The 22,884-nt window shown below is 42.5% G+C and overlaps 1 protein-coding gene across 2 annotated transcripts in view; it reads right to left on the bottom strand.

The window, feature by feature from the left end:
• Positions 1–17,096, bottom strand: part of PLCH1 (phospholipase C eta 1) — a 228,812-nt gene extending 211,716 nt beyond the window's left edge. For both annotated transcript variants that reach the window (XM_068976262.1, XM_068976268.1), the window contains exon 1: positions 17,018–17,096. In XM_068976262.1, the coding sequence (XP_068832363.1) occupies positions 17,018–17,096 (79 nt within the window). The remainder of the gene's footprint in view (positions 1–17,017) is intronic.
• Between the last annotated feature and the right edge of the window lie 5,788 nt (positions 17,097–22,884).

Genomic DNA, 22,884 nt, shown 5'->3' with positions numbered 1-22,884 from the left:
TGTAAAGTTCAGCACCTGGCTCCCCACAGAGAGTTACTATTTATTAGCCATGAACACACAAAAAAGTCAATTGGACGTCACCAGATGAGGAGAGGCCTGTCTCACAGAGCCTGGCTGCCCTCAGTGATGGAGGAACCAGGGCAATGCACAATGCTCAGGCCCTCCTCCAGCAGCCCTGCAATGAACACTTCATACTCACCTGGCCAACACACAGAGATTTTAACATGCTTTCAGGTAAAACTGATTTCATGTCACAATATTCCAATGCTATTAAAAAGATCTAACCATTTCCAGTAATCAGAAAATACAGAGGTTTGCAAGATTTATCTCACAGAAAATCCACTTAAAGTTTCATAATGCTCAGTTCAGATCATAAAGCCCAGTTGAGTTGGATTGATAGAATGCTGGCTTTTAGAATTAACCCTTCTACTGGATGGTTGAATATGAATATGCTTTCTCATCTCTGAAGGAGGGTGGTTTTAGTCAAAGGTTTACAGTGTTCAGAAGGGGCAAGGAGTAACAGATCACTTTGAAATATGATGAAAGCTAAGGACTTTGTTCATAGGAGGGCGATGAGCAAATGTATATGCATATAAACACAGAGTGTCTGGAATAATGTTTTCAGAGACTTTACAGCATCCTGAAGACCAGCTACAGGTTCTGCTTAGAATTCCCTATGAGATGGCTTCTCAAATCCTTTCCAGCTCTGCTATGCCCTGCATGCTGTAGACTGGGCTGTTGCTTATATCCTTAACTACACACACACGTTTCCATCCTCTCAGTGTGTTCCTAGAAGAATGAGGACTAATCTCTCACTCATGAGGACAAGCCTAGGACATCTCTCAGAGCAGTGCCACCCCTCTTTACTGTGCACTCAAACCACTCATAGATCTGGGGGAAACACAGATTCCCATTCAGCAGGTTCAGGCAGGGCTGTGAGTCAGCATTTCTGACAAGCTCCGAGGGACCACTCTAGTAAATGCCTCCTCTCAACCCCCACCCCGGTTCCCTAAGACCCTTCTCAGCCCAAGGGCAGCTCACCATGGTGTTTCTGTGAAATCCTCAAGTGACTTCTAAAAGGTCTGAAGTTCTTTTAAAACATTCAAATCTATGCCACCTGTCCCCAACCTGCAACTGCTTTAGAAGAAAAAACGATGTGTAGTACATCACTATGGGCAGGGAGGCCTCGCGTGCTGCGATTCATGGGGTGACAAAGAGTCGGACACGACTGAGAGACTGAGCTGAACTGAACTGAACTGAATACGTCCTTGTGTCACAATAGTAGAAAAACTGGATTTTAGGCTGACAAACCTGGGTTTGAACACCATAATCTAACAATGTGGCTTTTGGCACAATGTTCACCTCTCTTAATTTCATCTCTAAAACTGTCCTGTTGAAAAACTTAAGAGAGATAATGCTGGATGGAAATTATTATATATAGGATGGATAAATAACAAAGTCCTACTTTATAGTACAGGGAACTATATTCAATATCCTGTGATAACCATAATGGAAAAGAGTATAAAAAAGAATATATATGTGTAACTGGAGCCATTCTGCTGTATTGCAGAAATTAATACAACATTATAAATCAACTATACTTCAATAAAGTTTTTTTTAAAAAGACAATGCTAGTAAAGCAACCAGCATTGCCAGTCCTAATGACAACCTTGATTCAGCATCAGCCCTAACCTTTCTTGATATAGAAATACCCCAAGAATAGTGGAATATAGAATCCACCAATTCCTCCTGACAAGATCTAAACTTAAATATCTTAACATCCTCTTTGTGTCCCCCCATATGACTCCAATGTGCAAAGAATGATCTGAGAAGACAAGATTTATTCTCCTCCACAACTCTGAACTTCTAGCAACAACACAGGGACCTGGAGAATTAGCTTTCTCACATGTGAAGTTAGGCAGAACAAATGTCTACAGGGGCTAAAAAGTTTGCCTTCCACAACAAAATGTGTGCACCTCTCTCAATCTCTAAGTACCCCTTAGTTTTCCAGAGTAGACAAACACAATTCTGATAATACTCAAGATTAATCTGCTGTATTCCAAACAACGGTACTGTTCTCCCAGTTCCTGTGCCTCACATTTATTTCTGCATCCATCCTTTAACCGGCTGTGAACTGTGCAGTCCTCGTTATAGATTTATCAAAGCAAAACATTTATACATTCTGCTTCCTGTTGTTAAGAATCTTCCCTAAGTATTTCTGTTCACCATCAAGAGGCCATGGATAACCTTGTGAGGTCAACTAACACTAAAGGGAATATATGTGTATCTTGCAACAAATATCTCAGCTATAAAGTTAAGACAAGTCACACTAAAAGGGCACTAAGAAAGCACAATATTAGAAGAAATATGAAATAAATCTGTTAGGAAAAAATGACCATATGAAGGCGAGCATATCACTTGCCCCTCCCACTCCTCTGCATAAAAGAGTTTCGTGCATCACTTTTGCTCAGACTAGCAAATAATTACATACTGTTCTCAATCAGTAAATTAATTTAGTTTACTGATTAGATCAATATTTTAGTAAATCAACAATCTTAAGGCTTCCTTGGTCACTCAGTGGTAAACTGCCAGCTAATGCAGGAGACACAGGTTCTATCTCTGGTCTGGGAAGATCCCACATGCCTCGAAGCAGCTAAGCCCATGCACCACAACTATCGTGCCTATGCTAGAGACTGGGAGCCACAAGTACTGAAGCTAGTGTGTCTAGACCCCATGCTCTGCAGCAACAGAGGTCACCACAATGGGGAGGCCAGGCACCGCAGCTGGAGAGTAACCCCCACCACTGCAATGCAGAGAAAAGCCCTCCTAGGAACAAAGACACAGCACAGCCAAAAATAAATTAATTATTTTTTTTTTTAGGAAAAAAACATACAATTTTAGCCCAGTGAGTATCACCCCTCACAATGCATCAAAATCACCCAAAGTTAAACAGACAGAAAGATGCAGGTAGAAGCAATGAAAGGATGAAGATGGAGGATTCATCCCACTCCCAGAGATGATTTCACTAGGATTGGGTAGAACCCAACCACCAGTATCTTTTAAGCACCTCAGCAGATTCTAATGTGTAACTAGAGCGGAGAATCACCACTTAGTCTTTGGTTTTTAAGTCACTTTAAGAAAGTACAGACTTAAAACACACACTGAGATTATAGACTACTTCTTCCTGTTTCTTTAGTCTCTCCTGTACTCTCCAGCTTTTCAACAGTGAACCTGTATTGCTATCAAAAAAAAAAAATTGTGAATAAAAATTAATAGAAAACCACAAAATGCCAAGCATACATGACTTTCATATTTTCTGCTTCTATATTCAAACACACACTTGAATCCATAATCTTATGAGACGTCCCCTCTTTCCATACCTTCAAGAGTCAGTATAAAACAGGCTATCATCACAGAAAATTATCATGATCAAATTCATGAATTCTATAGTTCCGGTAAGAGAATATGTATTTGCCACCTTCAGTCTGGGGTTTACAACCCACCAGAATCTAATTGGTTGCCCCCACTGGAATTATGTGCAGAGTTCTGAAAACTCCCCCAGGCCCAGGCCATAACCCGGAGCAATTAATCAGAACCTCTGGGCTGGGACCCACAGTTTTTTGTTTTTTTTTCATATCCCCAGGTGATTCCAACATGCAACCAAGGCTGGGAACCGTTGACTTAAAGAATTAATTAATACAAGTCTCTAGAGATAAGCTTCTACTGGCTTGAAAGCACAATACCTTGAAATTCTGTCACTGGTATAATTTCAAAAAATGGTCAGTGTGGATATGCACTGATATTCAATTTCAAGTTGCCAAGGAATAAAACAGCACACTAAATAATAAGTACGTTCACTGTTCTCCTTTTTAATTGGGAATAAGTCACTATCTTCTACATTTAAATACAAGAATTTCTGAAATCACTGTTATATGTCAGTCACACATTCTGACCAAGAAAGGAATATGGACAAGACAAAATTTGACAAAAAAAAATGTTTTCACAGATTCTACATTTATTCTACCCAAGTAGGTATTATTCTTGGGATAACTTTGCTACCTAGAAGTCAGAATCGTACTCTCATGTTGCCTGAGATTCTCAGATGAAAGGCCTAGATGCTCATCATTTTCTTATTTGTAAATCTGAAATAAAAGTGCATCTCTTTAACTTTTAAAGAAGCTCTGTTGTGCTTGATTATTCTCACCATGCACCCCCAGGCCTCCTTTCCTCCTCCCTTACTGAGGAAACTGGTGCTTTGGTTTTGGTGCAGATCTATTCTCTGCTCTCTGGGGTAAGACTTAGCCCACAGATAACACTCACCTCTGTGTCTGAAGACTTTCCAGATCCAAGCAGCAGAGAATTTTAATAGTATGCAAAACACTGCAATTAAACAGCTTTTAACTGTTATTTTTATACGAACAAAATCTCTATTTTCATAGTTGTACTGTGCTGATGTACTCAGTCGTGGCCAGCTCTTTGTGACCCCATGGACTGTAGCCCACCAGATTCCTCTGTCCATGGGATTTTCCAGGCAAGAATACTGGAGTGGGTTGCCATTTCCTTCCCACAGGAGTGGGCCTGGGGGAATTTTCAGAACTCTGCACGTAATTCCAGTGGGGACAACCAATTAGATTCTGGTGGGTTGTAAGGAGATCTTCCTGACACAGGAATTGAACCCTAGTCTCCTGTATTGCAGGCAGATTCTTTACCACTGTGCCAACTGGGAAGCCAAGGAAAGATTAAATCGCCATCCACTTGGCTGTCCACCAACTTCTGTCACAGTATATATAACCAACAGGGAAATTCTGGAGGGTATTATTAAATGAATTCAAAACATCTAAGAAATTTTTTTGAAGAAATGGATTCATCCTTTTCCACTTTGAGGCATTACACATTTGTAATCATCTTTTCTAGAGCATACTAGGATTCTCAGCAGACTGGCCTTTTCCTTCTTAGTCCCAGGAAGGAATGATTTAGGTGTATTAGGTGTATTCTTTTGTTCTCCAAGCCAAAAGCATGGCTGAAGAGGAGAAGAGAGCATGTGGCGGGAGAACTGATGCATTCCACGGAACAAAGATTATAGGCCAAACTTAAGAGTGCAAAAAATAATGAAACAGGTGGTTCTTATCTCCCCTATTAAAATGAGTAAATTCATTCATTCAGCAACATTTTATTAAACACTTTAGCAGTAAAGAATCCTACAATGCAGGAGATGAGGATTCAATTCCGGGTTGGGAAGATCCCCTGGAGGAAGGCACGGCAACCCACCCCAGTATTCTTGCATGGAGAATCCCAAGGACAGAGGAGCCTAGCAGGCTACAGTCCATAGGGTCACAAAGAGTCAAACACGACTGAAGTGACTTAGCACACGAGCATGCACATCCAATGCCACTCTATGTGCACTGGAGATACAAGTCACAACAGTCTCTGCTACCCTGGGAGTTAGAATACAAGGAGGACAGAAATTAAACTGGTTATCACAACACTATTTTACTTATGAGGCAGCAATACGGGGTGATAGGGTAGCATAAAAGGGGAAGTGATCTGGTCTGGGAAGTCAGTATAAACATCTCTGGAGAGGACCCTTAATTTGGGCTCTGAAGGATGGGTGGCAGCCAGCCAAGGAAAGCAGGAGTTAATTTTGTAGGCAAGGAATGCAAAAGTCAGCATAGCTGTGGTACAAAGAAGGAGGGGAAGCAAGAGAAGACTGGCAAGGCAGTCAGGTACTGGTGTTCAGTTCAGTTGCTCAGTCATGTCCGACTCTTTGCGACCCCATGAATCACAGCACACCAGGCCTCCCTGTCCATCACCAACTCCCAGAGTTCACTGAGACTCACATCCATCTAGTCAGTGGTGCCATCCAGCCATCTCATCCTCAGTTGTCCCCTTCTCCTCCTGCCCCCAATCCCTCCCAGCATCAGAGTCTTTTCCAATGAGTCAACTCTTCACATGAGGTAGGCAAAGTACTGGAGTTTCAGCTTCAGCATCATTCCTTCCAAAGAAATCCCAGGGCTGATCTCCTTCAGAATGGACTGGTTGGATCTCCTTGCAGTCCAAGGGACTCTCAAGAGTCTTCTCCAACACCACAGTTCAAACGCATCAATTCTTCGGCGCTTAGCCTTCTTCACAGTCCGACTCTCACATCCATACATGACTACTGCAAAAACCATAGCCTTGACTAAACGGACCTTAGTCGGCAAAGTAATGTCTCTGCTTTTGAATATGCTATCTAGGTTGGTCATAACTTTTCTTCCAAGGAGTAAGCGTCTTTTAATTTCATGGCTGCAGTCACCATCTGCAGTGATTCTGGAGCCCAAAAAAATAAAGTCTGACACTGTTTCCACTGTTTCCCCATCTATTTCCCATGAAGTGATGCGACCGGATGCCATGATCTTCGTTTTCTGAATGTGGGAAGAGGCAATTTTGCTCCAGACATACTGAGCGTGAGGACCAGCAGGCATCAGTGGAGCCGTCAGATAGGAAGATAGACATCTGAGCGTGGTGCAGAAGAGGAGCCATCTAAGCCAGGGACACACTGATGGGAGCTATGGATGTTGAGATGGGAAAAGCTACAAGAGTGGGTGAAAAATACACTAGGTTATGGGCTTCCAATTTTTAAAAAATCTGAATATCCCTTTGAAATCAACAGTTTGCACTTAAAACAACCCCAAACATACCTGCTTCAAGGAACGAGCCCTAAAAAACATATAAACTATCACCAGTCAATTGGATGACTTTTCATGTACACAGAGTAAAGGACCAAACTGGAATTTTCAATCTTTGTTTGTGATTATAAATACAATCACTAATAATTATTACTTTGGTCAAAGAAAAAAAAAATAGGATCTTTTGTATAACTAAATTAAATAATTATGCTGCCCAGGAAGAACCCTGAATCTACTTGTGGAAAGACATCAATCTCTGCACATGCATTAGGCACAGAATAGGAAAGACAATGGGGAAGCCGAGACAGCAAAGGAAAATTAATTATAATTATGGAAATGCAGCTGAAAGAACAAAGGCTTAAATTTGTAACACAGGTCTAAGGGGACATAATTCTCATAAGTAACCACTTAAAACGTGAGAAGTCTGCAAATCAGAAGTTAAAGTTGACTGATTACTAGATATTTCTTTCTAACTTAGTAAGTGGAAAACTGGTATTCCCAAGCATAAAGGAATAAAACAATCAGTAGCCTGCCTGCTTGGCTGGACTCCCAGTGACCAGAGGTTTGAGAGAATTTGAGAGATTATCGGGAAAGGCCAGCCAAGGATATCACTTAACCCAATAGGCTCATTGCAGACAACAACTAAAGCTTCAAAGACTGAACACTGTTCACTTCTCATCCACCAGGGCTTCCCAAGGTGTCCAGATCTTCAATTTGCCATTTTCGTACACACTCCACCTGGGTCTTTTCATGCTCTCCATCATTACAGAATGTGAATGACCTCGACACAGAAAGCATGACAAAAGAGAACACAGTGGGTCCAGTCACCACCCCCACAAGAAGCCCATGGAATCAGATTCCCAATGGGGAAAAGAGGCTGAGACATCTCACCACAGATTTTTATAAATCTGATCATTGTTTGGTTCTGATTAGTCCAGATACACAATCTTGCAAGAAGCAAGCACAATAAAGAACACCAGTACCTTTGGGAAAAGGACATCACTTGAATCCAAAATGTTAGTGGACACAGACTGGCCTGACATGGCTCTAGAGAGGACCAAGGAGAACTGCCAGGGGTAAGGAGGGTGGGATTCCATCTATTCAAAATCACATGACCTGAGTCCCTATTACATGTACAGCCTGCTGCTGCTGCTGCTAAGTTGCTTCAGTCGTGTCCGACTCCAGGCTCCCCTGTCCCTGGGATTCTCCAGCCAAGAACACTGGAGTGGGTTGCCATTTTCTTCTGCAATGCGTGAAAGTGAAGTTGTTCCGTCGTGTCAGACCCTCGGCGACCCCATGGACAGCAGCCTTCCAGGCTCCTCTGTCCATGGGATTTTCCAGGCAAGAGGCACGTGGAATAGCACAGACAGTACTCTGAGAATTAAAATAAGAGCACCAGTCATTCCCAGAGACAAGCTGGGAAGAGCTCATTTCAGTGAAGTCACTCAGTCGTGTCTGACTCCTTGCTACCCCATGGGCTGCAGCACGCCAGGCTTCCCTGTCCATCACCAACTCCGGGAGCTTGCTCAAACTCATATCCATCCAGTTAGTGATGCCATCCAACCATCTCATTCTCTGTCATCCCCTTCTCGTCCTGCTCTCAATCTTTCTCAGCATCAGGGTCTTTTCCAGTGAGTCAGTTCTTCGCATCAGGCGGCCAAAGTATTGGAGTTTCAGCTTCAGCATCAGGCCTTCCAGTGAATTTTTAGGACTGATTTCCTTTAGGATAGACTGGTTTGATCTCCTTGCTGTCCAAAACCACAGTTCAAAATCATCAATTCTTTGGCATTCAGCTTTCTTTATAGTCCAACTCTCACATCCATACATGACTACTGGAAAAACTATAGCTTTGACTAGACGGACCTTTGTTGGCAAAGTAATGTCTCTATGAAAGAATAAGTCAGATAATTCAGAGAGGCTTCCTAAGGCTTGTGGGGGTAGCACCCATAACAGTGTAAGAAGAGACAGTCAGAGGTCAGCAGGTCTGGGAGAAGGACAGGAGCAACTTCATACCAGCCCATCCTCCAGGGCCCGCAGAAATCCACGTGCAGAAACATGGAGCTAGGAAAAGGGGCAGGGACCAGGCAGTCACTCGCACCCCCTCACCAAGAGTCCTCAGGGCAAGGGAAGCCAGGCCTCAGCTAGAGGAAATTAGAAATGGACATTGGGTGGGCCTGAAGGGAGACAGCAGGTCCTCTTTGCAGAGTCCTAGGTGACAGAGGGGTCAGGGTGAAACCAAGTATTCACAGAAGATGGAACCAGAGTCTTGATCATCTCACCACCAATGAGAAACGGGCTGGGGTGTGGCTCAAAGGCCTTTGCTTCCCCCATCTCTCTTCCTAGTACCAAAATCTGAGGATTTTGAATTCTTCTTCAAGGGGAAGAACTATAGCAGGGCCAGAAGAATGCCCACCCTCAGCCCCGAGCCAGGAGTAAGGCAGGAGGCAGGATTTAAATGAGTTTGACTTTAACATTTCAAACTTGACTAGACCTCAACTAGGCTTCCCAGGTGGCACAGTGGTAAAGAACCCACCTGCCAATGCAGGAGATACAGGAGACTTGGGTTCAATCCCTGGGTCAGGAAGATCCCTTGGAGTAGGAAATGGAACCCACTCCACTATTCTTGCCTGGAGAAATTCACGGACAGAGCAGCCTGGCAGGCTACAGTCTATAGGGTCACAAACAGTCAGGAGCAACTAAGCACGCATGAGCACACAGTACCTCAATAACCAAAAGCAGCCAAAAAGTATTAATAGAATTTGCCCAAGATGTTGCAAAGATTATTTTTCAAAGTAGTAATTGGTGAAAAATAGAACAATTTTGTGCATGTTAGTGTTAGTCGCTCAGTTGTGTCCAGCTCGTTGTGATTCCATAGTCAGTAGCCCACCAGGCTCCCCTTCCATGGGATTTCCCAGGCAAGAATGCTGGAGTGGGTTCTCATTCCTTTCTCCAGGGGATCTTCCCAACCCAGGGATCAAACCCAGGTCTCCTGCATTGCAGGCAGGTTCTTTACCATCTGAGCCACCAGGGAAGCTGTTTTAGTAATTGGTGAAAAATAAAACAACTTTGTGTATATGCTACAATAAATTGAGAATGCTCAATAAACAAGTTATAAATGGAATGCCCATCATGAGAAAGAAAGGAAAAAAGGGGGGAAGAGGAGTAAAAATAATGAATTTTGAATTTTGATATAAAAAGCATTTCACTGAGGTTTTGAGAATTTTCTCTGTCTCCAAGAGATGAAGGAAGAACATCATGTGATCAAAAGGTTATAAAGTAAGTCTGCCTCACCAGCTCACAATAAAGTTTATGTCTAACTACACACAAGTGTCTACGTTTGTTAAGGCCTGAATGGCGAACTCTAACTTGTCTCAAGCGAGGAATAAGTACATAGGCCAATTTGGCTGGTTGCTGCTGTTCGGTCATGTCCAGCTCTTTACAACCCCATGGACTGCAGCACGCCAGGTTTCCCTGTCCCTCACCATCTCCCGGAATCTGCTCAAACTCATGTCTATTAAGTAGATAATGGTCAGTTAATTAATAGCAAATTCCTTAAACAGCCTCTATTTAAAAGTGGCCTGAGGAGGGGAGGTGGGAAAACAAGCATTTCTTGACATTTTAACACTTAGGAAGACGTTTGGAGGTCATCTGTCCTAAACAGCAGCATTTGCTGACATGGAAACTTGGTCCAAAGCACAAAGTTCACAGCAACCCAGTGGGAGGGTGACCCCTGCAAGAGGCCTCGATCTCTTTGCTGAGCCCTCACTGCCTCTGGCTATTTGCAAGATGCCCTTAACATCACAGACCTGTCCTCCAAGCTTTCTACCTGAGTATGGGGCTAAAGAGGGATCCACTGGGCAAAGCTGCTTCCAAGATTAGTTCTATTAAATTTATAACATGTATATATATTATACATTCTCTCCTTTAAGGACTTTTTAACTCTTTGTCTCAATTTGTCTTTGAAATTTTTTCCATGTAGTGTTCCTCCCCTGGAGAAGGCAATGGCACCCCACTCCAGTACTCTTGCCTGGGAAATCCCATGAGCAAAGGAGCCTGGTGGGCTGCAGTCCATGGGGTCGCAAAGAGGCGGACACAACTGAGCGACTTCACTTTCACTTTTCACTTTCATGCATTGGAGAAGGAAATGGCAACCCACTCCAGTGTTCTTGCCTGGAGAATCCCAGGGACGGCAGACCCTGGTGGGATGTCATCTATGGGGTCGCACAGAGTTGGACACAACTGAAGTGACTTAGCAGTAGCAGTGTTCCTCTCCAAGAAATAATACTTTTGATCTTAATGATGCCCACAATATCTTGACTATCATTGCATTAATAGATATTCTCTATGCACTGGTATTTTTCTGGACCCAGAAGAGAATGTTTATAACAGTCATTGGCTGGAAAAGCCAGGCTTTGACTCAGTAAAGCGATGACACTCTAAAAAAAAAAAAAGGTAGTAATGCCCCAAACCCCTAAAGCAGGCAGGCTGCTTAAGTCATAACTTGCTAATAAACTGGTCTAAATTAATAAGAACCCTAATTCACTTCTGTATAACTTCATTCTCCTTACATATTTGCCTGGCAGGATCTGACAGGATGGAATTCCAGTAAGGTAAATCTCTCCACTCTTCTTCTGTGAATAAATGACATTTGTCCTAAAAATCTGTCAGTCCTTGCTACTGGTCTCTCTATGGTCAGGAAGGACTTAGGAACACATACACACACACACACCCCAACCCCCCATCACCTCCACCCAAAGGGACATACTGCTTTTTGCCAGTGCAAAGGTAACTACAAATTTTACAGTCAAATAAGAATCCTACTTATGTTGCTTTTCCAATATCACAATTATAACAAACAATGCTAGAAATAAAAATTAAGTCACCTCCAAGGTGACTTGGAGAAACTCAAATGTTTGAAAAAGCTTATGTGCATTAGAAATTATATACGTTAAATAGCAAATATACTGACAATTGGTTTAAGAATCTGTGTCCCAAGTCAGAAAAAAATGAAGCAATTCACAACAGCCAAGAGAAAGAGCTGAGTATACAGATCATTTTCAAATGAGAACAATTTATGAAAATATAAGCCATTAAAGCAAGGTTCATACTATATAAATTATTCTTTGCCCAAGTTCTTTCTCTATATCAAACAAATTAGAAACAAAATCCAACTAGAAAAAGCCTCTAGCAACTGGCTTCTTTGATAGGCTTATAATCCCTTTGGCTTCAATAGGCTCACTAAAAGTCGGGGCAAAGGACAGACAAGTGGGAAATTAAAAAAAAAAAAACCAAAAACCTCATCATAATTCCTACCAGAGGTCTTCTCCTCACTGACACAGAATTAAGTCAATTCAACCAGCTCATTACTGTTAGCCAGCACCCACCATTTCCTACCTGTTCCAAATATTCTATTCCTAGATCAGGATTGTTGCAAAAATGAGAAAAGATAAAAGACTGGACAGAAACTGAAGGTTAGTGTTACTCTTTGGTTTGTGGGATTGTGGGTAATTTTCTACACTGTTCCAATGAGAACTCATTTCCTCTATATTCAGAAAAGGAGGCTATGAATGCACTTTATGAACTGTGAAACAGTATACAAATGTTACATTTTTATTTTTACTTTTATTGACCTCTATAACCCACCTGTAAGCTATGTGATCAACCTAGATGTCATATTCAAAAACAGAGACATTACTTTGCCAACAAAGGTCTGTCTAGTCAAGGCTATGGTTATTCCAGTGGTCATGTATAGATGTGAGAGTTGGACTGTGAAGAAGGCTGAGCTCCGAAGAATTGATGCTTTTGAACTGTGGTGTTGGAGAAGACTCTTGAGAGTCCCTTGGACTGCAAGGAGATCCAACCAGTCCATTCTGAAGGAGATCAGCCCTGGGATTTCTTTGGAAGGAATGATGCTGAAGCTGAAACTCCAGTACTTTGGCCACCTCATGAGAAGAGTTGACTCATTGGAAAAGACTCTGCTGCTGGGAGAGATTGGGGGCAGGAGGAGAAGGGGACGACAGAGGATGAGATGGCTGGATGGCATCACCGACTTGATGGACGTGAGTTTGAGTGAACTCCGGGAGTTGGTGATGGACAGGGAGGCCTGGCATGCTGCAATTCATGAGATTGCAAAGAGTCAGACATGACTGAGCGACTAAACTGAACTGAACCAAAGCTATGTGAGAGCTTGCAGGTGCTCAGTGGCTTTAGAGAGTTCTAGGAAAACATCTACCTCTGTTTTATTGACTATGCCAAAGCCTTTGACTGTGTGGATCACAACAAACTTTGGAAAATCTGAAAGAGATGGGAATACCAGACTACCTAACCTGCCTCCTGAGAAATCTGTATGCAGGTCAAGAAGCAACAGTTAAAACCAGACATGGAACAATGGACTGGTTCTAAATTGAGAAAGGAGTACGTCAAGGCTGTATATCGTCACCCTGCTTATTTAACTTATATGCAGAGTACATCATGCAAAATGACAGGCTGGATGAAACTCAAGTTAGAATCAAGATTGTCGGGAGAAATATCAATAACCTCAGATATGCAGATGACACCACCCTTATGGCAGAAAGTGAAGAGGAACTGAGGAGCCTCTTGATGAAAGTGAAAGAGGAGAGTGAAAAAGTTGGCTTAAAATTCAACATTCAAACAATGAAGATCATGGCATCCAGTCCCATCATTTCATGGCAAATAGATGGGAAAACAATGGAAACAGTGACAGACTTTATTTTCTTGGGCTCCAAAATCACAGATGGTGACTGCAGCCATGAAATTAAAAGACGCTTACTCCTTGGAAGAAAAGCTATGACAAACCTAGACAGTATATTAAAAAGCAGAGACATTACTTTGCCAACAAAGGTCCGTCTTGTCAAAGCTATGGTTTTTGCAGTAGTCATGTATGGATGTAAGAGTTGAACCATAAAGAAAGCTGAGTGCCAAAGAACTGATGCTTTTGAACTGTGGTGTTGGAGAAGGCTCTTGAGAGTCCCTTGGACTGCAAGGAGATCATACCAGTCAATCCTAAAGGAAATCAGTCCTGAATATTCACTGGAAAGCCTGATGCTGAAACTCCAATACTTTGGCTGCCTGATGCGAAGGACTGACTCACTGGAAAAGACCCTGATGCTGGGAAAGATTGAGGGCAGGAGGAGAAGGGGATGCCAGAGAATGAGATGGTTGGATGGCATCACTAACTGGATGGATATGAGTCTGAGTGAGCTCTGGGAGTTGGTGATGAACAGGGAAGCCTTGGCATGCCGCAGTCCATGGAGTTACAAAGAGCTGGACACGACTGAGCTACTGAACTGAACTGAGTGGCTTTAGTCGTATCCCACTCTTTGCGACCCCATGAACCATAGCCTGCCAGGCTTCTCCATCCATGGGATTTTCCTAGCAAGAATACTGGAGTGGGTTGCCATGCCCTCCTCCGGGAGGTCTTCCCAACCCAGATCTCCATCATTCAAGGTGGAGTTTTTATCACTGAGCCACCAGGGCAGCCCACCTAGTCCTCATTTTAAAGTGGTTCTTTTCTCCTGGGAATACTACTTGAGTATGCATATTCTAAAAGTCTATTATCTTGCAGAGGAAATGGTTCTTTTCTGTTTATAATGAATGGGGTTTTGTTTCTTTTTGTTTGCCTTGGTTTTGTAAGGAAGAGTTACCAGCAGACCTGGAGAAGCTCCTCTAAAAGAAATCTGACCTTTCTAACTCAACAGGTCCTGTCCCCTGTCTTTTCTCAGAAATGTTCAGACATTCTCTATAAAAATGATATCACTAGTGCTCCCTTGGCTTAAAATATACTAAGAATCCTCACAATTCTCCATTAAGTTAAATAAACTTCTGTCTTCACAGGCATTACTTTTCTGCAGAAGTAAATGTACAGCAAGCCTGAAGCATCATACCTTCCTGAATTACACAGCATTTGGCACAGAGATCCAAAATGATACTTTATACTATCAGAAATACTTAAGGCTACTCCGTTACTATAAATGAAGCAAACATCATTCTAATTGGTTTTAATCCTTTTAATCTTGAGAAGATTTGCTATCTCTAAATCCTCTCAAAAGAGTAATTCCTCAATGTAAGAAGGAACCAACTCATATTTTAAGTATTCTGCTGCCCCCTTGTGTATCTCACGTTTAGAGACAAGACAGCTCACGGAACACATACAAGTGTAATCCTCAGAAATACTTCAATGGAATCTTGGAGCCTAGAACTGGAAAGAACCTAAAAAATTATGGAGAATGGCACACTCATTTCACAGAGGAGAAAACTGAGATCTGAAGGATTATATAACTTGGTCAAGATCAGATAGAACTTCAACCTCTCAGAGTGTTAATTGCTCTATTAAAATGGAGATGGAGCCTGGAAGAAAACAGTGGGGTTCTGGAGTTAAGCAGATATGAATTTGATTTTAGATCACCACTTTGCAACGGTCCACAAACCTCTTTCCCCATCCATAAAGTGGGATGAATAATAACTATGGCAAAGGTGTTAAAAGGATTCAGTAGGACTGTGTTTCTCAAGCCATCAGCATAACTACCAGCAATATGGTAATTCACTCAGTGGTAACACAACTATAAAAATACATAGAAAATTGTTTTAAGTTGTTATAGCCTTTAGATGTCTAGACAAATGTATTCTAAAATAACAAATGAATAAAACCTGAACTTTTTCAAAACTGGCACAAAACTTGGAAAAAGAATACAATTTTTCTAACTCCTGTGTTTCCTTGATTATCATATTTTTTTTATTACAAGTAAATTTTTAACAGAAAACACCAACCACACTTTGTAACAGCAAACAAATTGGTAAATTTTTAACAGCAAACACTGTGTGAGAGATGAAGCTAGGAACAGGGTCCTTAGATGAGGCTCACAGGAAAACAAAACAGAACTCAGTGCCAAAGAGTTAAGTTACAATATTTTCATCTCCTTTGCTAAGAGGTCTTCACTGATACCATGCTGAGAGAGAGTCAGCCTTGGGTAGAAGCTAAAATATTAGCTATGACTTTGCTAATAACTGGTTATGCCAACTTGGGCTGGTCTTTTCCTCTCTTCCTCCCTTTCTTGACCTGTAAATGATGGCATCCAAGGCAATGGCACCCCACTCCAGTACTCTTGCCTGGGAAATCCCGTGGGTGGAGGAGCCTATAGGCTGCAGTCCTTGGAGTCACTAAGAGTTGGACTAGACTGAGCGACTTCACTTTCACTTTTCACTTTCATGCATTGGAGAAGGAAATGGCAACCCACTCCAGTGTTCTTGCCTAGAGGATCCCAGGGACGGGGGAGCCTGGTGGGCTGCCGTCTATGGGGTCTCACAGAGTCGGACACGACTGAAGTGACTTAGCAGCTATCGAGCAAAGTTCCATAGCAAGGTGGTATAATGAACGTGAAAAAAACATGGCAAAGCATGCTTTGACAAAGCAGAGTTAAGTTTATCTTGAAGTTAATCTAAAGCAATAAAAAACATTATGTCTGCACTAACTTGAGGAAGAAAAACCAAACTGACAAAGTAGAGGCAGGTTAGGTTAAGGATTCTGTTCAGCAGCACTCTACTCATGAAATCTCTCTTCTTGCTACAGTTCCACTAGCTCTTGATGGAGATCACTCCCAAAATCCCGCCAACACACGCATCTCTTGAGTCAGTTTCACCCAAAGGAATCCTGATATCAGGATTGACAGAGCTTACCCCTAACTGTCTATCGTAAGACAAATACAGCAGCAGGGTAATGGCAATTCATCTTAGTTTGTCGTGAAAATGACTAATGTTGACCATTCTGATTTACAGCCGTACTCGTCCACCCTGTTACATGAAAATGACTAATGTTGACCATTCTGATTTACAGCCATACTCGTCCACCCTGTTACATGAAAATGACTAATGCTGACCATTCTGATTTACAGCTGCACTCGTCCACCCTGTTACGGTTACATGCCATGACCTGTTCTGTTTTGTACGGTACCTGATGGAACGCACACATCAGGCTGATTGATGATCCACCAGTATTAACTGAATACTACCTGTGGGTCTAGCCCCTCAAATTTCAAACATCAGAGAGGAAGGATTATGACTGGAGTTGATAGCATGGAAGAGGAGGAAAGGCCCTGACATAAACTAACTTTCAACGTAGAAAGTGACGATGCGGTTATGGTTGTTGAGGTGAGGCATGCCAATTCCAACTGTGGGCAAGGAGTCCTGTGGGACTTCTTGGGTAATTTTTCATCAGCAAGTTAACTCAAGCTCTTGGTTCAACCCAATAATTATACCACATTTGCATCCGGAGTGCTGGAATAAAAGTGCTGTGAGAAACAAAAGATCCAACTACAGGAGCAGAAAAGGCAACTCACCATGAAACGGACTGTTGTCCACCAGAAAATGCCTGCGGTACTGCACACAGTTCCTTTTCTCCAAGTTCCAGTAACTCATTGTCAGAAGATTGCTGGCACAGCATCAAAACCAAATTGCCCTGTCAAGGGAAACAGAAGGAGACAAAAAATGAAGAAAGCGGCAGCCACATGCCCACACTGGCCGCCTGATGCTTTCAGTCCCCAGGGCTTTGGGGACAGCACACAGGGCTCCCGCCTCCTCCACACGGGGAGCTGGTACCCCCCAGCGCCCCAAGAAATTCCCCCAAAGTTTTCCCACCCAGCAGAAGGTCCTTTAACACACCACCGCTGGAGCTTTTTCTAATAGCGCCTTACAGGGCTCAAAGTTACCGCTGTCCTGGGGGAAAACCAATCCACCACCAGGGAACAAGTTTCAAGACTGGTTTCTGTGCTCCAGGCCTTGCCCACTCAGCCAGGACTCAAACCAGCCCGTGCTGGTCGCTTTTCAGGAAAGCTCAACTGCAAGAGGGAAGGTGATAACAGAAGGGCGACTGTCATTCCCAGTTCCCGACTTTTTAAGTCACCACCACTCTGGAGGACTACATTTATGATCCGTCCATGGAGATCTTAGAAATTGTAACGTGTCCATGTAGCCAGGGGTCAGGCAAACAGTAACAAAGCTCATCTCCCTCTTCTGGACTCACTATGGGTGCCACTTAAGACCACTAGGGCCTGCCTCTGACCAGACTGAGCTTACTTGTATAACCAGAGCCGAGTACACAAGCAGTGGGTCTGGCTTCTCCAGAAGGTTTGCCCCTCCACAGACAGAGAAACACAGTGCTAACCAGAGCAAGGCCTTGAAAGGCAGAGCTGATGAATTAAACGCCTCCAAAAGCTGTGTGCATAACAAGGTTCCCTTTGTTCCCAGCATTTGGTGAAAGCAACTTTTCAGAATTCCAACTCCTTTTCTGATCACAAAATAAAGCCAGGGAAAACCAAGCAAGGCTGGCATGAAGGAAAACCCACAGGTGGGTAACAATTTGTCATCTGTCCTATTAAAGCAATCTAGACTTTTGTAAAGGCAGTCAGTAAGTGCTGATGAAAATAAACGACCAGAGCTGCGCCTATTCATTAATGGAACCACAACTAGTAGAGGTTCCTAAAGCTCTTGCCAGAGCTTCTCCTTGGCTCCCTGATGTTCATTCTTCCTCCCTCCCCTAACCACAACCTCACTTACCTTTTCTCTGGCTCCAGGAGGAAGTGCCCACTCTGGCTTCCAGAGTCAGAGCAAATGATTTTCTCCTTCTAACTCCCCACTTCCTCTAATCCCACCCCACCTGACTTCTGTAAAGACTCAGCAGGTAAAGAATCTGCCTGTAATGCAGGAGACGTGGGAGACAAGAGTTCAATTCCTGGATTGGGAAGATCCCCTGGAGGAGAAAAATGGCAACCCACTCCAGTATTCTTGCCTGAAAAATCCCAGGGACAGAGGAGCCTGGCCGGCTACAGTCCAAAGGGTCACAAAGAGCCGGGCACAACTGAGGGACTAAGCACACAGACACTTGGCTAAACCTGGCTGCTTCTCCCACTCCTTCAGGCTGAAGATGAGTCCCATCCCACCAAGATAAAATCACCCATGCAACCAACTGTAAAATAGGACAGAAAACAAATCATTATAGAGACAACCCTCCCTGCCCTCTCCCCACCCAATACGCCATACTACAAAGATTTTTTTTTAAGTATTCTAGTTATATAGTTAGCTATACTCACCAATTTTTTTTAAACTCAGTACTGAAATACATCAAAAATATTTTCATCCAAAAATCCCCACTTGCCTCATTTCATGTCCCTTTCCTGGAATGATAACTTTGGCTTGGTGTGCGTCCTTTCAGTCTTTTTATGCATTTACTTATTTATACATATATTCATTTCGGGGCTTCCCTGGTGGCTCAGGTGGTAAAGAATCCGCCTATGAGGGTGGCCTGGGTTTGATCCCTGAGTTGGGAAGGTCCACTGGAGGAGGGCATGGCAACCCACTCCAGTATTCTTACCTGGAGAATCCCCACGGACAGAGAAGCCTGCCTGGCATGACACAGTTCATGGAATTACAAAGTTTTGGACACGACTGAGCAACTAAGCACAGCATATTCATTTCTATATATATCCATGTATTCAATTTTGCATATATGTACATACTATGTTTTTAATAAGAATACCTTTTTTTATGAACTGAAAACACTTTTCAATAATACCAGTAATAACTATTTCCTACAAAAGTATATTCATGATTTATATTAGAAATATTTTAGGTTATCCAGAATTAAGGAGAGCTCTGCCTGTATTCATGCTAATTTTTCCTTACTAACTTGATCTTAAGATTTGGGTTTTTATTCTTTATTTTTATTTTATTCTTTTTTATTTTTTATTTCAGTCTTTATTTTGCTCTCTCTGTTCATTTTTAATCCAAGAAAGATTAGTGGGATGGGAAGATGAAAAAAACTAAGGCGCATTTGTACATAGTTAAAACATACACACACTTACCTGACCCTCATTTGGCCCTTCCTTTTAATCAGATGAAGGCAGAGAGGAGGACCTTGGAGTGAGTGACTCACTTCTGCTGCTACTTCTGAGAGCAGCGGGACTTAAAGTTGTATGTTTGGATGACGCGCTCTGCTGGGTAGGTGTTTTTAAGAGGAGGGGACTCAGTTTAAATGATTAAACAAGAACACAAAGATAAGTAATTGAACACTACGGTCACCAGGCTGTGTGTCCCCTATTTTGGTTAATTACTAGCATGTCTTACCTCCCCTGGCATCTGTTTGCTGCTGCAGAGCAGACAGTAAGCTGCCTCTGAGTTGTGCACACACTACAGGCCCTCGGTAAACACGAGTGACGCCTGCGTCATACGCCCCACTTCCTGAATTCCCTCCAGTCTGAGACTGAAGGAAGTGCCTGCTCTGGCTTCCAGAGTCAGAGCAAATGATTTCAAAATTGAGAGGTAACGGAGGCGGAGGTAATGAATGGAGTCAGTAGGGCAGAGGCAGGGGGAACAACCGCTATGCAACAATGCCAACCTTAGCCACAACCAGAATTAGCTGAGCCAGAGGCCGGGTGCTCACTGAGGAAGAAGAAGTAACTGAAAGGGACCTTAGAAACCAGCTCAGCCAAATCTCATGCAGTGTAGCCAGAAGGAAAGTAGGTGTAGCTCAGAAAGTAGGTGTAACTTGCAAGACCGCATTGCTAGCTCCTCAAGAAAGCTAGCAGGAACTCCAGGCTCAGCAGTCCCAAAGCAGGAGTCTTTTGAGGGTTTTGTGATCCCATTTGTGTGAACATAATGGGTGAAAATTGCCACTAAAATACACTTTCATTGATTTAATATTTGCTAATTAATATACGTTACATTTGGAACTCTATAGAACATTTAAATCGCCAATCCTTATTAAAAAATTAATAATTGGCAGTGACTAAGGAATATCACCTAAAGAAACAACTCATTAAAACTAGTTTCAAATTCTGCCTTTGAAACACGGTTTATCTAAATTTTTTTTCGTGGATGGGAAAGTCACAGAAAATGTTTATATGTGTGTATTTATCTTTAACAATTTATTTTTATCCATTTTTAGTGCTTGAAGCAAGTAGAAAACCCAAAAAAGAACTTATATAGTGGTATCACTTATCAGCCAAAGACAACTGCCATGGACACGGTGGTCCTTTTTTTTAAAAAAACAAAAACTAAATTCTATTTTTTGAAGCCTTTTTTTTTCACTTGATAACTTACTAATATATTGTGACATTCTAGCCATATGAATAAACATATTTCTACAGAATTATGTATGTGATTTGAATAAGAAATTATAATCAACTCTACTCAGAATCTCACCTCCAAAAACTCTAAAGCAGCAACAAGAAATAAAAGAAGCTAAGTAAGGATGCAGACAGGAATCATGTTCAGTACAATTGCTCAGTCATGCTTGACTCTTCCCAACCCCATGAACTGCAGGCACGCCAGGCCTCCCTGTCCATCACCAACTTCCGGAGTTCACCCAAACTAATTTCCATTGAGTCAGTGATGCCATTCAATCACCTCATCCTCTGTCATCCCCTTCTCCTCCTGCCACCAATACCTCCCAGCATCAGAGTCTTTCAAATGAGCCAGCTCTTCGCATCAGGTGGTCAAAGTATTGGAGTTTCATCTTCAAAATCAGTCCTTCCAGTGAACACCCAGGACTGATCTCCTTTAGGACAGACTGGTTGGATCTCCTTGCTCTCCGAGGGACTCTCAAGAGTCTTCTCCGACACCACAGTTCAAAAGCATCAATTCTTCAGCGGTCAGCTTTCTTTATAGTCCAACTCTCACATCCGTACATGACCACAGGAAAAGCAATAGCCTTGACTAGACGGACCTTTGTTGACAAAGTAATGTCTCTGCTTTTGAATGTGCTATCTAGGTTGGTCATAACTTACCTTCCAAGTCGTAAGCGTCTTTTAATTTCATGGCTGCAGTCACCATCTGCAGTATTTTGGAGCCAAAAAAAATAAAGTCTGACACTGTTTCCCCATCTATTTGCCATGAAGTGATGTGACCGGATGCCATGATCTTCATTTTCTGAATGTTGAGCTTTAAGCCAACTTTTTCACTCTCCACTTTCACTTTCTTCAAGAGGCTTTTGAGTTCCTCTTCACTTCCTGCCATAAGGGTTGTGTCATCTGCATATCTGAGGTTATTGATATTTCTCCCGGCAATCTTCATTCCAGCTTGTGCTTCCTCCAGCCCAGCGTTTCTCATGATGTACTCTGCATAGAAGTTAAATAAGCAGGGTGACAATATACAGCCTTGAAGTACTCCTTTTCCTATTTGGAACCAGTCTGTTGTTCCATGTCCAGTTCTAACTGTTGCTTCCTGACCTGCATACAGGTTTCTCAAGAGGCAGGTCAGGTGGTCTGGTATTCCCTTCTCTTGAAGAATTTTCCACAGTTTATTGTGATCCACACAGTCAAAGGCTTTAGCATAGTCAATAAAACAGAAATAGATGTTTTTCTGGAACTCTTGCTTTTTCCATGATCTAACAGACGTTGGCGATTTGATCTCTGGTTCCTCTGCCTTTTCTAAAACCAGCTTGAACATCAGGAAGTTCATGGTTCATGTGTTGCTGAAGCCTGGCTTGGAGAATTTTGAGCATTACTTTACTAGCGTTTGAGATGAGTGCAATTGTGTGGTAGTTTGAGCATTCTCTGGCATTGCGTTTCTTTGGGATTGGAATGCAAACTGACCTTTTCCAGTGCTGTGGCCACTGCTGAGTTTTCCAAATTTGCTGGCATATTGAGTACAGCACTTTCACAGCATCATCTTTCAGGATTTAAAATAGCTCAATGGGAATCCAAAACCTCCACTAGCTTTGTTCGTAGTGATGCTTTCTAAGGCCCACTTGACTTCACATTCCAGGATGTCTGGCTCTAGGTGAGTGATCACACCATCATGATTGTCTTGGTCGTGAAAATCTTTTTTGTACAGTTCTTCTGTGTATTGTCACCTCTTAATATCTTCTGCTTCTGTTAGGTCCATACCATTTCTGTCCTTTTTGAGCCCATCTTTGCATGAAATGTTCCCTTGGTATCTCTAATTTTCTTGAAGAGATATCTAGTATTTCCCATTCTATTGTTTTCCTCTATTTCTTTGCATGGAAGGAAAGTTATGACCAACCTAGATAGCATATTCAAAAGCAGACATTACTTTACCAACAAAAGTCTGTCTAGTCAAGGCTATGGTTTTTCCAGTGGTCATGTATGGATGTGAGAGTTGGACTGTGAAGAAAGCTAAGCACTGTAGAATTGATGCTTTTGAACTGTGGTGTTGGAAAAGACTCTTGAGAGTCCCTTGGACTGCAAGG

Source organism: Capricornis sumatraensis, chromosome 1, assembly GCF_032405125.1.
Source record: "Capricornis sumatraensis isolate serow.1 chromosome 1, serow.2, whole genome shotgun sequence".
In the NCBI taxonomy this organism is placed as follows: Eukaryota; Metazoa; Chordata; class Mammalia; order Artiodactyla; family Bovidae; genus Capricornis; species Capricornis sumatraensis.
This window is presented reverse-complemented; position numbering and strand designations above follow the sequence as displayed.